This window comes from Pipistrellus hanaki, assembly GCF_964339955.1.
Source record: "Pipistrellus hanaki genome assembly, chromosome: 11".
In the NCBI taxonomy this organism is placed as follows: domain Eukaryota; kingdom Metazoa; phylum Chordata; class Mammalia; order Chiroptera; family Vespertilionidae; genus Pipistrellus; species Pipistrellus hanaki.
The window spans coordinates 15316388-15334213 of NC_140513.1; the positions used below are offsets into that span (position 1 = coordinate 15316388).

The 17826-nt window shown below is 36.1% G+C and overlaps 1 protein-coding gene across 1 annotated transcript in view; it reads right to left on the reverse strand.

Moving 5' to 3' along the window:
• Positions 1–5217: 5217 nt before the first annotated feature.
• The window catches only part of HSDL2 (hydroxysteroid dehydrogenase like 2), a 30425-nt gene continuing 17816 nt past the window's right edge, over positions 5218–17826 (reverse strand). Inside the window, exons 7-11 of the mRNA XM_084899238.1 lie at positions 17386–17580; positions 14898–14969; positions 13049–13195; positions 10695–10823; positions 5218–5849 (exon numbers count right to left, since the gene is read on the reverse strand). Of these exons, the coding sequence (XP_084755364.1) occupies positions 5737–5849; positions 10695–10823; positions 13049–13195; positions 14898–14969; positions 17386–17580 (656 nt within the window). The 3' untranslated portion in view covers positions 5218–5736. The remainder of the gene's footprint in view (positions 5850–10694; positions 10824–13048; positions 13196–14897; positions 14970–17385; positions 17581–17826) is intronic.

A 17826-nucleotide genomic window follows, 5' to 3' on the forward strand; every position in this document is an offset into this window, starting at 1 on the left:
AAAGGAAGGAGTATTCCCTTTTTTATATCCTAGGTCTTTGTGTAAGTTATTTTTGCAGACAGCTTGTAATGAGTATATATCATATCTAACACCTTTCATATCTATACAGACAACTTGAAACCTTGAGTACATATCATATCTATACAAACACCTGTAACCTTGGATACATAATGAACAAACACTTGGCATAAGAATATGGGAATTATCAGTATTAGCATATCAGCCTTTTTAGATGGCTAGCTTGCAAGGTCAGACAGTTAAGTTTATCTTTTCTTTTATTCAAGCTAAAAACCAAAAGTTATTTTTACAGAATAAGAGACCATCTAAAAATAACCGAATAACCGAGTTGACTATGGAACAAAAGACTAGCAAGAAATTGCAGAGAACTTCAAAATAGCAGTTTCAAACAGCAGTTTTCCCAAAGGAAGGATCATTACTATGCTTCAGTGGCTAGAGGAACCAAGATTCATACCAGACAGTCTGACTGCAGAGTACATGTTCTTAACTCCCTGTTTACTTACAGCATTGAGCATCTAAAAAAAAATAATAATAATAATGTTAACAACATTTAGAGCCTATCTGATTAGCCATAGGTGGGGCTCACATCTTGGCCTCATCCCAACTATATATAGAACTGAGGCAGAGAAAGAGACTACTCGAACAATGAGGAAGAATTCTTAACACCTGACTATCAGCATTTCTCCTGGTCTAGGCTGATTTAAAAAAAAAAAAAAAAAGTATGCAAACATTTTTGACAAAAAAATGATGTCTGTTTAAAAAACACACCAGTTAAATTACTACATATTTCAAATATGTAATCCTGTGGAGAAATTAGAGCCAAAAGAATTTAAAGCAGGAACTTGAAGAGACATTTACACACCCATGCTCACTGCAGCATTATTCTCAATAGCCAAGAAGTGGAAGCAGCACAAATGTCCATGGATGGATGGATAAACAAAATGTGCTATGTACATACAATAGAAAATGATTCAGCCTTAAGAAAAGAAATGAAGTCATCTGCTAAAATATAAATGAATGTTAAAGCTTTTCCACTAAGACCATGATCAAAGATGTACCCTCTCATTACTCCTTTTCAATATCATACCGGAAGCCCTAGCCAACGCAATAACACAAGAAAAGGGAATAAAAGTTATAAAGATTGGGAAGGAAAAAATAAAACTGTGTTCATAGATGACGTAATTGTCTCTGTAGAAAATCTGAAACAATTGACAAAAAAAGAAAGAAAGAAAGAAAGAAAGAAAGAAAGAAAGAAAGAAAGAAAGCAAGCCAGCCCTCCTGGAACTAAATAAGTGATTATAGCAAAGTGGCAGAATATAAGGTTAATATACAAAAGTCAATCACTTTCCTATATACCAGCAATGAACAAGTGAAATTTGAAATTTAGGACACATTACCATTTACATTATCAACCAAAAAATGAAATATACAAAATATGTGCATGTTCTATACAGAAGAAACGTTCAAATGAAAGATCAAAGAACAACTTAATAAAGAGATATTTCATGTTAATGGATATGAAGACTCAATATTGTCAAGACATCTATTTGTCCCAAACTATTACACATTTAGTGCAATGACAATAAAAATCTAAGCAAATTATTTTGTGCAGATCAACAAAATGATTCTAAAGTTTATATGAAGAGGCAAAAGACCCAACATAGCTAACTCAATATTGAAGAAAAAAAACAAAGTTGGAGGACTTACATTGCCTGACTTCAAGACTTACTATAAAGCTATACTAACCAATTAATGTGATATTGGTGAAAGAATAAACAATTGATCAATGAGACAGAAGAGACAGCCCAGAAATAGACTGATAGTCAACTGATCTTTGAAAAAGGAACAAAAATATAGTCTTTTCAACAAATGATACTGGAAAACTAGGTAACTACATTAAAAAAAAAAAAAAGAATCTAAGCAAAGACTTTACTCCTTTCACAAGAATTAATTTACTCAAAATGGGTCATAGATCTAAATGTAAAATGAAAAATTATAAAACGCCTACAAAATAAGATGATAGAAGCGAGATGACCTTGGGTATGGCAATGACTTTTTAGATACAAAACAAGGCATGATACATTAAAGAAATAATTGATAAGCTGAACATAATTACAGTGAAAAATTGCTCTGCAACAGACAATGTCAAAAGAATGAGAAAACAAGTCGTGGACTAGGAGAAAAATATTTGCAAAAAATATATATGTCTATCTGACAAAAGACTTGCTTTACAAAATATACAAATAATTCTTAAAACACAGCAAAATCAACCTGATTTTTTAAAATGGGCCAAATACCTGAACAGATACTTCACCAAAGAATATAGAAAGGCAAGTAATCATATGAAAAGATGATCGACATCTTATGTCATTAGGAAATTACAAATTAAAATGAGATACCACTACATACCTGTTAAGGTCACCAAAGTCCACAACACTGACAATGACAAATGCCGACAAGGATGTGGAATAACAGGAAGACAGGTTCATTGGTGGTGGGAATGCAAAATGGTACAACCACTTTGGAAGGCAGTTTGGCAATTTCTTACAAAACTGAACATGCTATTACTATACAGTGTATATATTCTCCTTCACACAATTTGCACATTAGAAACTCAAAGTCCTTTTTCTTTGTGTTACTTCTCTAAATATTTATTTTTAAAAATTTATTTTGTTAAGATGATATATAAGCTCAAGTTCTAATCATCCCTTTGACTCATGTCTGGATGCACGTGTGTGTGTGTGTGTGTGTGTGTGTGTGTATGTAATTCACATGTTAATAAATTATATTTTTCTTTTGTTTATCTTTTGTTAGTATAAGAACTTAAATAGGTAAAGGGGAAAAACTTTTTTACCCTTTAAGGAGATTACATGGTATTATATAAGAGGCTTTGTTGAAATATAAGATTACTAGCAACAAACTATCTTAAATAATATCTAAATAATAATAAAGAATGGTATGGAGGGAAATCACGATTTCCCTCCATACCATTCCTTATTATTGTTATATATTTAAAAATATTTTTATTGATTTTAGAGAGGAAGAGGGAAAGAAATATTAAATGTGAGAAAGAAACGTTGATCAGCTGCCTCCTACACACCCCCTACTAGGGATGGGCCCCACAGAAATTGAACCAATAACCTTTTGGTTCATGGGATGATGCTCAACCAACTGAGCCACACCAGCCAGCAATCCCTCCATACCACTGTTTCAGAAACGGCTCAATTAGCTATTGGACAACACACAAAATAGTCATTCAAAGCTTCTGGAAGGATCTACAACTTCAGCATAGTTAATGGACAGATCCAAATAAGGGGAATACATATGATCTCATTAAATCAGTCGAGGGATGTGGCAAGAGGGAAGGCTTTAGGAATGTAGGTGTCACTACCTTAACTTCTGATAGAATAGCGCAGATTGATTAGTTCTTCCTAATAATGAGCACAAAGGGGCTACAGATGACCCTCATCCAATTCCCTCAATTACTAAGGTGAAAACTAGGGTCCTGTGGAAAGATTTTTTCCCCCCCAAGTTCATGTGTTTCAGCGACCAGAACCCAGACATCTTACCTCACAATATTTTACTTTTATAAAAGAATATTTTCTAATTTTTATTTCCCAAAGCTTTGAGACCATTTGGAGAATGCAGAGAAAGGGGAGAAGTCTTTAGAAAACATCAATAGAAAAGGAGCCAGTTGGCAACATCACATGACCAGGATCCTCATGTGGCTAGAAATGCCTGGGAGATGTCAATGGTGTTGTAAGGCTACTATTCAAAGTCAATCCATCTGGGCTTCATGGAGGGGGAGGGGAGCCTTCAAGTTCTATTCAAGGCCAATGCACTGGGAAGTTTTTGTTGGATAGGACTTGTTAATTTTGGCCTTGGGCCAGTCCTTCCCATTTCTGATTCTGTTTCCTCATTTATAAAATATATTTTATTGATTTTTTACAGAGAGGAAGAGAGAGGGACAGAGTCAGAAACATCGATGAGAGAGAATCATCGATCAGCTGCCTCTTGCAAACCCCCTACTGGGGATGTGCCTGCAACCAAGGTACATGCCCTGGACCGGAATCGAACCTGGGACCTTTCAGTCCGCAGGCCGATGCTCTATCCATTGAGCCAAACCGGTTTTGGCTGTTTCCTCATTTATAAAATACACATTAAATCCCTTATCATTATGATTCTATATAAAATGTCAGAATTAGCTAAGTTGCTTAATAACACAATATTAGAGAGCTGAATATGAGAAAGTAAAAGTATTACACTCAGCAAGTATTTTTTTACTGATTAAAATGAAAGTAAGGGCTTTTTTAAAGTTTAGCTTTAAAAAAAAAAAAAAAAAAAAAAAAAGAAGAAGACGACGACGACAAACCAACCGTTGTATTAGTTTCCTAGGGCTGCCAGGATAAAATACCACAGTCTGGGTGGCTAATCCAACAAAAATTTCTTACATTTCTGGAGAAGTCTAAGATTAAGGTGTGAGAAGATTTGGTTTTTCTTTTCTTTTTTTCTTTTTTTTTTAAATATATTTTATTGATTTTTACACAGAGAGGAATTGGGAGGGATAGAGAGCTAGAAACGTCGATGAGAAACATCGATGCCTCTTGCACCCCCCAATGGGGATGTGCTCACAACTAAGGTACGTGCCCCCGAAGGGAATCGAACCCGGGACCTTTCAATCCGCAGGCCGACGCTCTATCCACTGAGCCAAACCGGTCTCGGCAAAATTTGTTTTTTTCTGAGGCCTCTCTCCTTGACTTGCAGATGACCACCTTGTCGCCATGTTCTCACGTGGTCTTTCCTCTCTGTGCGCATCCCTGGTCTCTCTTTTGTGCCCAAATTTCCCCTCTTATAATGACATCAGTCAGATTGGTTTAGGACCGACCCTAAAAGCCTAATTTCTATTTAATCACCTTTCAAAGGTGTTATCTCAAAAAAGTCATATGCTGAGATACTAGAAATTAGTTCTTCAACATAAAAATTTGGGGGGCAGACATTTAAGCCTATAACACCCATCTATTCTAATGTTCTCATTTCAAAAAATTGTTAACAAGTGCATACTGCTGGGGAGAAATTATTTTATTTTATCTCACTTTTACATAATTTAAAATAGAATATATATTAGTTGAATTACATTAATAATATTTTCCTCTAGATGACTTATACCTGGAAAGTTAGGTAACAAAATGAAAAACTCTGTTTTTGTTTCATTAGTCTTCAAAATAATATTTATTAAGTAGTTTATTATATGATTCATGTGAAAATGTATTATAGACTATCTTCCTTAAAGTAAGCATATAAAAATCTAAAATATCATTAAGATTTTCATTGGTATACAACCCCCAATTAAAAAATTTAGAACTGACTGACCATATTTTCCATGGGAAAAAGCTTTGAAAAGAGCTAATGTTACTTTACTACTTGACCTTGATTGGTTGCTCATAGTACTTTTCCTAGAAGAAGATGGTAAATGGTTTATAGTTCCGAGGGCAAATCTTAGAAAATATAAAAAAAGAATGTCTTAGAATTTACTTAATGAAGCTTATGTTTTTGCTAACTATTTTAATTATAATTTCAAGTCTTATAGATACAGAAATTAATATTTCTTCCAGGACACACATACCTTATAATACAATAGGGAAGAAAACAAACATTAGATTTTAACTATTGAGCCCATTTACTTTTCTGAGCTTAGACATCGACATGTTTTTTTCTCCTTCACAGCTTGGCTTGCATCTGAGTCATTAGCTTCTCCAATTTGATTGCTAGTGCCATATTTCCTTTAATCTTCAATTTTCCTGACATGAAGGCCATTGTTGGTTTCAGTTTTCCTAAAACAAGAAATTGAGAGAGGGAAAAGCATCCATTAGTATCCTTAGGAAATACTGCTTCAAGAACATGCATTATGAAAAGAATATTCTAGAGTTCTGTAAGTCTGTGAAACAGAAATTTCTATTACAGCATTTTTAAAATCAGTATCCATGGAATCCCAATCCATAGAGTTAGGTGTTAACAATATCTTATAATATGAGATAATTAAAGACAATAATCAGTAAAAGATTATAGCAAAAAGCTGAAGATACAACATTTATAAACCTGTACAGTACTCTCAAGGATACATGGCTCGCAAATGACTTGAGGCCAACAAATATTATCTATTTTATGTTCCAATCTATTATTTTGGAACATTTTAAAAAATCTAAATGCATATAATATTCTTAAGAAATAATAATTAAAAGTACAGGAATGGCCATAAGTGTATGTTAGCATGATTTTAACTATAGAAATGCCAGGATATAAAGTGCAAGCTTTAAAACATAATTATAGCCAATAACAACATATAATAAATCGAAGCTCACCAAGGGAGGAAACTTTGTTTTTATTTGCGACGCTCATTGCAGTGCTAGTATAGAGTCTGACAGAAAAATTCATAAGGAAACTGAGGCTGAGAGACGATTTGGACTTTCTGTACGGCACACTGCTTATATGTGATGATACTGCAATTCACGTTCTTATGTGACTTATTCTCATTTAGTTTCTGGGCTATATTATGCCAATTTATATATAGGTCATATCTCTAGAGGGCACAATATGTATCTGGTGCCTAGGTCAACTTTCACTGGGCCATGTACAGGCTACTTGTAGAAAAAATGTGTGGGTCAATATATTGTATACATATTGAGTTATTAGATACCTTTAAATTATTCTATATAGGAGTTGTAGCAAAGCATTTATAGATTGATTATGGATAGAAAGGATCAAGTCTATTCTTTCATTTTTAATAAATAAACTGAACTGTGCACTAGTCCAAGGAAATGTGGTACTAAAATACCTACATTCACAAATAATAGATTAAGGGATAATTTTTAATACACATGGAAGATACTGGAAGATCTTTATTCTTTGAAGGAACAGAACAACTCCTCCAAGAATTTACAAACACTAATATTCAGATACCCTTCAGCCACAAAACTGACTCCCTACTCTTGTCATTCTACAGTGAAAGCCACCAGTCCACAAGCCTACCAGTCTACTCATGCACACAGAGGTCCAATCAGCTCTATAGAGCTTTGCCCATAAAGATGAATGGACATCAAAAGGAGACAAAAAAAAACAAAAAAAAAAAAAAACCCAAAAACAAAAAATAAATAACAGCAATTTGGAAGAAACAGAGAATGTAGCACAGAAGAAAACTGAAACAAAATAAATGAATAACAAACAAGTTATAAAATTCTATAATTCATATCCTTATTGATAAGAGAAGATATAACACCAGTGCAGCAAGGACAGGATGCTGGAAGAGAAAGGGGGAAGAGGAAAGCATAGGAAAAAGGGAGAAGAAAAGGACAGGATGAAAAGGGGTGGGGAGGGAGAGGAAGGAGAGGAACACGGAGAAGCTAAAGAAAAAGAGGAATGGAATTGGATAGAGTGAAGAGGAAGGAGGAAGCAACCAATTGATGTGTTTCTCTCATATCTATGTTTCTCCCAGTCTTTCCCTCTCTCTCTCTCTTTTTTTTAAATATATTTTATTGATTTTTCAAGGAGAGGAAGAAGGAGGGATAGAGAGTTAGAAACATCCATGAGAGAGAAACATCGATCAGCTGCCTCTTGCACACCCCCTACTGGGGATGTGCTCGCAACCAAGGTACATGCCCTTGACCAGAATCGACCACAGGCCGAAGCTCTATCCACTGAGCCAAACCGGTCCCGGCCTCTCTCTCTTTTACTCTCCTAAAAACCAGTGGAAAAATATCCTCGGGTGAAGATTAGCAAAACAAAAGAGAAGAATAAGGTGAGCCAATCTCTTACAAATAAGGTGATTAAATCAGAGAGCTAATGTTTTCTCCAAAATGTGTGAACTGAGAAAGCCAAGAGAACTATCTAAGAAATAACGTAAGATACATTCCCAAGAGGCCCATCAATTACCCAGGAAATGAAGGAAAAAAGACTACACCACCTTATATAATTGTGACATTTCAGTACACTACAGAGAAAGAGATCATTTTGATTCTGAAGCTTTCAGAAAGAGAGTAGAAATAAAAGATTAAGAAGAAGAATAGTATCAACCCAGAAATCTCTACCCAGGCAAATAATGAATTGGTACAATACAAGTAGTTTTAGACACTTACTAAAATTACTCTTTTGTATCCTTTCTCATGAAGCTATTGGAGAATCTGTGCCACCAAAATGAGGATGCGAACCAAGAGAGAAGGCATGGGATACAGAAATAGGAGATTTAATGCAGGAGAGAGTTAAAGAAATTTCTAGGATCACAGCTGTGTAGCAGGCTATTATAATGAGTTACCTGTTCAGAATTTAACAAGAAGACAAAGGGTTCCAGGAAAAAAAGCAGACTGACAGGTAATTTGACACATTTGGCAGAGTAGAAATTTTATCAAGAGGTTGTGAGAAAAGTATAGGAGAATTTTGCTTAGTTTCTTTCTTTCTTTTTAAAAAAATATATTTTATTGATTTTTTACAGAGAGGAGGAGAGAGGGATAGAGAGCTAGAAACGTCGATGAGAGAGAAACATCAACCAGCTGCCCCCTGCACATCCCCTACCGGGGATGTGACCGCAACCAATGTACATGCCCTTGACCAGAATCAAACCTGGGACCTTTCAGTCTGCAGACCGATGCTCTACCACTGAGCCAAACCGGTTTCGGCTGCTTAGTTTCTTTATCAGTATTTTAATGGGGGGAAAATAGGGCAATTATTTTTGTCCAGGAAAAATAAAAGTTCTTTCTTATGGGGAAACATAATAATAATATACTATTTGACTCAGCAGCAAACTATGCCAGAATCATCATTACTTAAACATAGAGTATTAATTTAAGCAAAAATTATAAAATAATTAAATTGGGAGGATAAGAAGGAGGTAAAGCAGAATCAAGGTGCTATAAAAGAATTTCAATCTTACCTATCGGTCTTTAGATTAGTAAATCTAAAGAAAATAGTATAAATATTATAAATATAACATTGAGAAATATGAAAACATTGAAAAATATAGTTACATATAGAAAGGAATATCAAAAAGACCTGAAGATAAATTACCTCGGAGTAGAATGGAAAAAAGGCCAAACTCACTTTTAAAATTGAGGTGATATTTGCATGACATATGAGGCTTGCCTGTGCCTCAGGCCATCCCTGGGCAGCTGGGGGACTGAGAGGACTGAGGGACTCTGGAAGCAGGCATGTAGAATGGCCTGACCCGCCTGGGGGTGGACCCGGCCATGTACCTGCCGCCCCGGCGGGGCTGAGGGGACTGGGCATCACCATCTTGTGGCTGTGGGTGCTGCCATCTTTGAGGGCGTGATGGTCAATTAGCATATTCCCTCTTTATTAGATAGGATATCTTAGTCCAACTAGTAGAAAGGACACCTAGGAGTCCTTTTGAACTATCTCTCTGTCCCCAACATTATCTTTTTATCAGTCACACAAAAAAGGAAACTCTGACATCTCCCCATTTGCTGCTTCAAGTAGAAGGGGCAGTAAAAGTAACAGTAATTATTTCCCAAGATGTGCTCTTTTTTGTTTTTAAATTACAGTTGACCTTCAATATTATTTTATATTAGTTTCAGATATACAGCATAGTAGTTAGATAGTTATATAATTTATTAGAGGCCTCGTGCACGAATTCAAGCACCAGTGAGGTCCCTCGGCCTGGCCTGTGTGGTTGGGCTGAAACCAGCTCTCCAACATCCCCTTAGGGATCCCGGATTGTGAGAGGGCGTAACCTAGGCTGAGGGACCCCACTGGTGCACAATTGGGGCTGGGGAGGAACACGGACCCCAGCAGTAAGCTAACATACCAGTTGGAGCATCTGCCCCTTGTTGGTCAGTGCATGTCATAGCAACTGGTCAACCAGTCAACTGTCTGCCCCCTGGTGGTAAGTGCACATTATAGTGAGTGGTTGAGCGGCCTTAACATATCATTAGCATGTTATGCTTTGATTGGTTGAATGGCCTACCAGTTGACCAGACACTTAGCTTATTAGGCTTTTATTATATAGAATGAAGTGGTCCCCTCAATAAGTCTAGTACCCACCTGGAACCAGTTATTACAATATTATTATCTTCCCTATGCTGTGTTTTATACCCCCATGACTATTTTGTAACTATGCAATTTATATTTTTTAATCCTTCCACCTTTTTCACCCACCCCAGTCTGGCAAACATCAGTTTTTTTCTCTGTATCTATGATTCGGTTTCTATTGTTTGTTCATTTATTTTGTTTTTTAGATCCCACATATAAATGAAATAATAAAATATTTGTCTTTCTCTGACTTATTTCACTTAGCATAATACTCTAGTTCCATCCATGTTGTTGCAAATGTTAAAATTTCATTCCTTCTGGCCAAGTAGTATTCCATCATATCTTCTTTATCTACTTGTGATGGACACTCAGGTTGCTTTCATATCTTGATCATTGTAAATAATGCCGCAATGAACATAGGGGTGCATATATCTTTTCGAATGTGTGTTTTGGATTTCTTCTGATAAATATTCAGAAATAAAATTGCTAAGTCATAGGTAGTTCTATTTTTAATTTTTTTAGGAACCTCTGTACTGTTTTCCATAGTGGCTGCACCAATCTGCAATCCCACTAACAATGTACTTGTTGTTTGTTGATTTATTGATAAATTTATTGATAAATTGAGGAAATTGAAAACTCACCTGAAAACATTTTTACAAAATCATCAGTAGACATATTCATCACCACATCTGCCTGATCAGATGGCTCTCCATATCCGGCATTCCCCTCCTTGTTTTTAAGATCAAGAAACCATGTTCCACCATCTTCACCTACATCGAAGGTAAAAACATAGAAATAAATGCCAAAGAAGCCCTGTTTTTCTTCAACATAATAACCATTACAATTACAATAATCTTATATACTGCTGTTTCCCAGGCTAAAATCCTAAGGACTCTATCATTTTCAGCAAATATTTATTAAATATTTATTTTGTACCTGGCACTAGGCTAGGCTTTGAAGACTCTGCATAAGCTAGTTCTTACAAAAGAGGAATTGGATGGTGATGTGGAGCCAGGAAATCCCAACTGAAACTGAGATTTTAAAGTTAAGTAAGAATTAGCTAGATAAGAAACTGAATAAATAAATAAATAAATAAATAAATAAATAAATAAATAAATAAAATAGTAAGATCAGAAGATAGAAAGAGAGTGGATATTGGCATTGGGAATGGTGAGTTGCTTTGGACATTTTCAAACTGAGGCATCTTTGTGCTAGCCAAGTGAGTATGTCAAATGAAGTCTTACTAGATTGGAAATATAGATATATAAGTAATCTGTTCATATGGTCATTGAAGTCTTGTGAGTGGTTGGAGTTTCCTAGTGCAAGTCTGTGGAGTGCTAAGACAGTGATCTAAAGAACATCCTTAAAGGACAAAGGAGAAGCATCTAACACAGGATACTGAGAGGGCATGATTACAGATAGAGAAGGAAAGCTCTTGTCAAAGAAGCCAAGAAAAGGGAGGATTTCCAGAAGGAAACCGTGGTCAACACCATCAAATATTCCAAAGCTGTGACAAGGTAAGAATGACAAATGCCCACTGGTGACACGAAGCCACCAAGGACCTTGGTGAAAAAAAGTTCAGAGAATGAAGAAAAATGATACCACTGCAGAGTGAATCGCAGATAAAAATAAGTTTTACTTATTGTGTTTGTTTAAAATGATAGAACAGACTGAGAATGTTAAAGTACATTTGGGAAGGAGGCTGCAGGATGAACAGGTGGAAGAGAGGGCACAATTAATAGCACAAAGTCCCTGAAGAAGCCAGAGGAAACAGAATCTAGGTCTTTGCTACTCAAAGCAGGATTCATGGACTGAATACTGTCACCACCTATCAGAAATACAGAATTCAGATCCTACCTCAGACCTGCTTACTGAATCAAATTCTGCATTTTAGCCTGAAACCAGGTAATTAGCATGAATTTTAAAGCTTGAGATGCACTGATCTGGAGTTGAGCTCTATTCTTTTGGGAGGAGAATAGAGGATGATGCCTCTCTTTGGTTAATTTAATATTAAATGAAAGGAAGCTGAAGCAATTTATCTGTAGGCTTATATTATCTCTGTAAAAGAGGAGATGGGATTATCCACTGAAACCGGCAGAGAAGTGGTGAAGGAGAGATGGAAGATTTGAGGAACACTGAGGTTTAAAACAGTCACTGTGGAAAATGAGGTAGTAAGCTATCACAGAAACACAGAATTCTGAGGTGCTGCTTAGACCCCAGTAAAGGAGGCTGATGATGAATTTCTACTGGTACAGATCCTCTGGGTGGTGTGATTCAATGATTCTCTCTCATCATTGATGTTTTCTCTCTCTCTCTCTCTCTCTCTCACTCTCCCTTCCTTTCTGAAATCAATATAAATATATTTCAAAAAAACAAAAACAAAGAAAAGCAAGTAAAAACAGGAAGGTACAGATAAATTAAGGTAAAATCTGAGGAGAAAAAAAAATAAAAGATCTGATAATGTCTAAGCTTCCATACAGAAGGAATGAAGTAGCTATTCTTAAAACTTTCATTAACATATTAGTACTATATTGAGAAGAAAAATATTGAGAGGTTTTAAAAAGCTGACTACTTTCAGTCCGTAGCCCGACGCTCTATCCACTGAGCCAAACCGGTTTCAGCTAAAGCTGACTACTTTCAGACTGACTTGAATCATCTTAAAAATAAAAATGGCAAGTGCCCACGGTAGATGACAAATTACTATATTATATCACCTGTCTTGATCCACATGCCCTTCTAAGTAGGATTCCTCTCAATTACTTAACAGTGGAAGTATTTGGAACAAAATTTTATTTTTATATATGTTCCTATACACTGATATTAACTTAAAAAATACATATCAGTAGCTATTGGTTATTCTGAAATGGCTACATTCTAGGGTAAGGGTCCTCCATACCGTCAACTAGATAGGTGATTCCTGGAGGCTGATTTCTGTCCAAGGGAAATAGCCTCTTTTGTTTCCTGAAACACTCAGATAACCAGCTGTAATCCTTACCCGAGAGTTCAAACTGATAAACTGCCTGAGTGGCTTTAACAAGGTCTTCATTGAGAGAGGCCTTAACAATTTTGAATGTTTCTTTCACAGCTCCAGAAGGTGGTTTTGATGGTGGCTGCTGCTCTTCTTTCAACTGTGTACCAGCACCTACAAAATATTGTTGATGAAAATGGCTTTAAAGGCTAGGCAATATAAGGCCACACACAAAATTAACAGAATACACTTGCTACCAATTATACCTGTTTGGCCAAAGTGACCTTAAATATATTCAGTGGCATCTGAAAGCATAAATCAAACTAATGAAATAACAGCCAAGCATATCAATTTTTACTCTCCAAGTAAAAGGCTGATTCTCATGTTAGATTTAATAAAAGCAAAGCACTACTAAAGTATACAGTGCTTATAATAAATGGACCTAAACAAACTATTGGAATTTTAGGAGGTATTAATTAATCACTCCTGTATTATCCGCTCTGAATTCTAAAACCAAATAAAAAAAGAATGCACCAAAGTCAGAAAGATGGCGATATCAGCTGTGTACTGAGTGGAGCTGAATTGGAGATCATAGTCAGTAGAGTCAGTAGACTACAACTCTGTAAGCTTTAACGGGAAGATACATTTAGAGTTATCTCAATTACTTAAAAAAACAAAAAAACATACAGCTAGCAGCCCCAACATAACTTCTCCTAACTTAACACTAAATAAATATAAAAATGTACAAGCTAGGCTTCAGTAGCTCAATGGTTGAGCATCAACCTATGAACCAGGAGGTCACAGGATTCCCGGTCAGGGCATATGCCCAGGTGTTGCAGACCCCATCCCGGATTGTGCAAAAGGCAGTCGATCGATCATTCTCTATCATCACTGCTGTTTCTATCTCTCCCTCTCCCTTCCTCTCTGAAATTATATATATATATATATATATATATATAATTTTTTTAAATGTACAAAAAAGAAGAAGAAGAAGAAGAAGAAGAAGAAGAAGAAGAAGAAGAAGAAGAAGAAGAAGAAGAAGAAGAAGAAGAAGAAGAAAACGACGACAAATACTAAACATCCTAGACTGACACACCATTTACTGTCAGGATCTAGGAAAAAAGGTCAATAATTCTAAGGTAAATGAAGCCAGCCTCAGAAACACAGGACTGCATGTGCTTCACACCTCATAAAAGATCTCAATAGAAGAACAGCTCTGCTTACCTGAACAAAGAAGAAAGGTTCTCACATCTTTAAACCACTGGATCAGACTCTGATCTTAGACTAAAATCTATCCATCTGTTTTAGAATACTGATTTCAAGAAATCCCCACATTTCTTCTTCTTTTTAAAGTAGGGATCTTTTTTATTTTTATTTTTAAAATTTACTTATTGAGTTTGAGAGGGAAAGAAAGAGTGAGAGAGAAACATCTATTGGTCGCCTCCCACACACGCCCCAACTGGGAATGGAACCTGAAACCTGGAGATGTGCCCTGACCAGGAATCAAACACACCACCTTTTGGTGTATAAGACTACACTCCAACCAACTGAGCCACACCGGCCAGGGTGCCCCATATTTCAATCCAATTTCAAAGCTCCCAAATACCAGAGAAGCAGACAGAAGGCGAGGTCCTAAAGGTGGTTCATCCTGGGAAGAACACGCCACCCAAAACACGACTGATAAAGATGGGGAAGGGAAGAACCCTGGCATCTCAGCATGCTGAAGAGAGTAGTTTTTAAGCAGAGGAGGTAACAGAAGGCCCCATGTCAGCCCTGCACACAGCACTAGCAGAAGACAGAAATGTCCAATTCTCTATTTTGGAAAAAACATATAAATATCTTTATTTTCCTACATAAAATATGGCCTATATCTTACCATGTGATTCCATTTTCTTGGTAATTGTATCCGGGTATTCATCTAAGAAGAAATCTGGTAACAAAGGATGGCCTGAAAAAATGACCCCAAAATAATCAGGTTACTGTAAGAACTTCAATATATTAAGATTTTAACACCTTTTTAATAAACATTATATCTGTTTTTATTTAAATGGTACAATGCAGCCGGGACCGGTTTGGCTCAATGGATAGAGCGTCGGCTTGGGGACTGAAGGGTCCCGGGTTCGATTCCGGTCAAGGGCATGTACCTTGGTTGCGGGCATATCCCCAGTAGGGGGTGTGCAAGAGGCAGCTGATCGATGACTCTCTCTCATCGATGTTTCTGGCTCTCTATCTCTCTCCCTTCCTCTCTGTACAAAATCAATAAAATATATTTTTTTAAAAAAATGGTACAATGCAAAGACCCCCATGAGAATGCTAAACTACCTGACCATTAAGCTAAAATACTTTCCCCTAACCCAATTATCCTCCTTTCCTATGGCAAATTTCATCTCTAAGATCTAACCGAAGAGTCACATATTAAGCCCTTAACTGATCTCCCAGGAGCCTTACCCCCTTCTCATCTATCCATGAAACCTTTCTGCCTACATCCCTCCAAGGTGCTGAGGAATCATTTCTTTCACTGGCCCCTAAGAGAAGGGAGTCCCTCATTAAAAAAGGACTTGTGCCCATCTTTGTCTCTATATGTCTGCTCCTCCCTCTCAGATTAAAAACAAAACAAAACTGGATCGCAGAAATGCACTAGGTTTGTTTTATCCTAACAGTTACCACAGTACCTAATCATATTAAGTTCTCAACACTCTCAAATCTAAAATAGGGTTTTTAATTTAAATCAAATTTAAAATTTTGTGCATAAAGACACTATATCTTTAACACCTGAAGTGATAATTACACTATACCAGGTCCCAGAGACCTGGATCTGATTCAGGTTCTGCCACTTACTAGCTATTACTCCTAGACAAAGGCTTAATAATCTCTTTGGACCTGTTTTTCTACTGTAAATATTAACTACTGAATACAGTGATTACACCATATGTCAGGCACTGTGCCAAGAACATTATATATATTATTGCATTTTGTTCTTACCAAAACCCAGTGTGGGAGGTATCATTATAGTATTTTACCAGTAAGAAAAGTGAAGCTCAGAGAAAGTGGGTGACTCACCTAAAGTGCAGCTGAACTGGGATCTGAACCTGAGTTGTCTTTTCCCAAACTCCATGTTCTTACTCACTAAACAATACTGCTTCCTTCATAGGATTACCATGAGACTAGCTAGACAATGTATATAAAAGTGCTTTGTAAAATTGTGAAGAGCTATTTAATTCGATTCAGTTCAAACTGAAGAAACAGGGATGATACAAATATAAACATTCAACCTAATGAATAATACTTAAAATATACTTTAGCACAAATAAGCTAAATATAACATACATTGAGTGGCCAGATTATTATGATCTCTGGATGCATAATAATCTGGCCACTCTGTCTATCCTATATAATAAAAGGCTAATATGCAAATTATCCCCTCAACCAGGAGTTCAACCAGCAGGCAGGCTGGCCAACTGCCCATGTCCCATCTGCCCCCCCCCCCCACCCCACCAGGCTGGCCGGATACCACCCATGCACGAATTCATGCACCAAACCTCTTAATATATGTGTGTGTGTGTGTGACACACACACACACATATATTAGAGGTTTGGTGTATGAATTCGTGCATGTATATATGTATGTATATATATATATATATATATATATATGTATATATGTATATATGTGTGTGTGTGTGTGCGTGTGTATACACACACACACACTGAGTGGTCAATTATGTGTTCAGAGATCATAATAATTTGGCCACTAAGTGTATATTAAATATTTCTTATTTAATATATGTTATATTTTATACATAAAGTAAAATGCATTATCATCATGATCATCATCTGCAATTTCAGAGAGGAAGAATGATTTGTGAACAAGGGGAGTGCTGAGAACTTTTCACATCACACCCCTGTACATGGGACCGACTCTGCTCACTCACCTTCACCATTCACCATTAAGCTACTCTAAGAGATTGCACCTCAGAGATAAACTTTTAGAAAAAGCCCATAATCTTAAAAAGTTTTTGTGAAAAAAACCACTACAATATCTTCTGTTATCGTATCCTTGAATAAAATCTTTACTCTGTGATTTTAAGTCCAACTTTAAAACTAATTTTCATATTTGGTTTCAAGATTTGGAAATGGTTAATAGTTAATGTGACCTTCTGCATCTGTATATTCCTTAACTCACTTCTATTTTTCATTTCCTCTTTAAGATGTGTTGGCATGAGATTTTCCCTTTATTGGGAAGACACCTTTTAAAAGAGCATATTAATTTTATAATCACAAAACCACACACACAAAAGAGATGTGTATTCCTTGCAGAAAATGTGGGAAAATGCATCACTGTGTTTAACAATAATAAGCATTACCTGGTTTAATTGCATAGACATCAAAATCTTTTATTCCTTCTTCTTTTAAGATATTTTCATCAATAATAAAGTTACCAGTAAAACTTTTAGGCTTTTTTAAAATAGAATACGCAGCATCTGCAATGATGTCAACTTTTCTACACTGGCTTTCAATACCAGATCCTCCCAGCATATCCATAGCAGCCGTGTGTATGGCTGTAGAGAAAACATAAGCATCCATAACTCCAAATCAAACAGTAGGATTATGAAAGCAACAGCAAGACAGTCAATTTCTCAGGTGATGAAAATAAAATCCAGAGAGTTTAAAGCATTTGCTAAATGTTTTATTGACATTAACTGGATAGAAAACATATATTCCTTGCTCTACAAAACACTGCCTTATACACTGAGTGGGCAGATTATTATGATCTCTGAACGCATAATAATCAGTGTATATCCTAT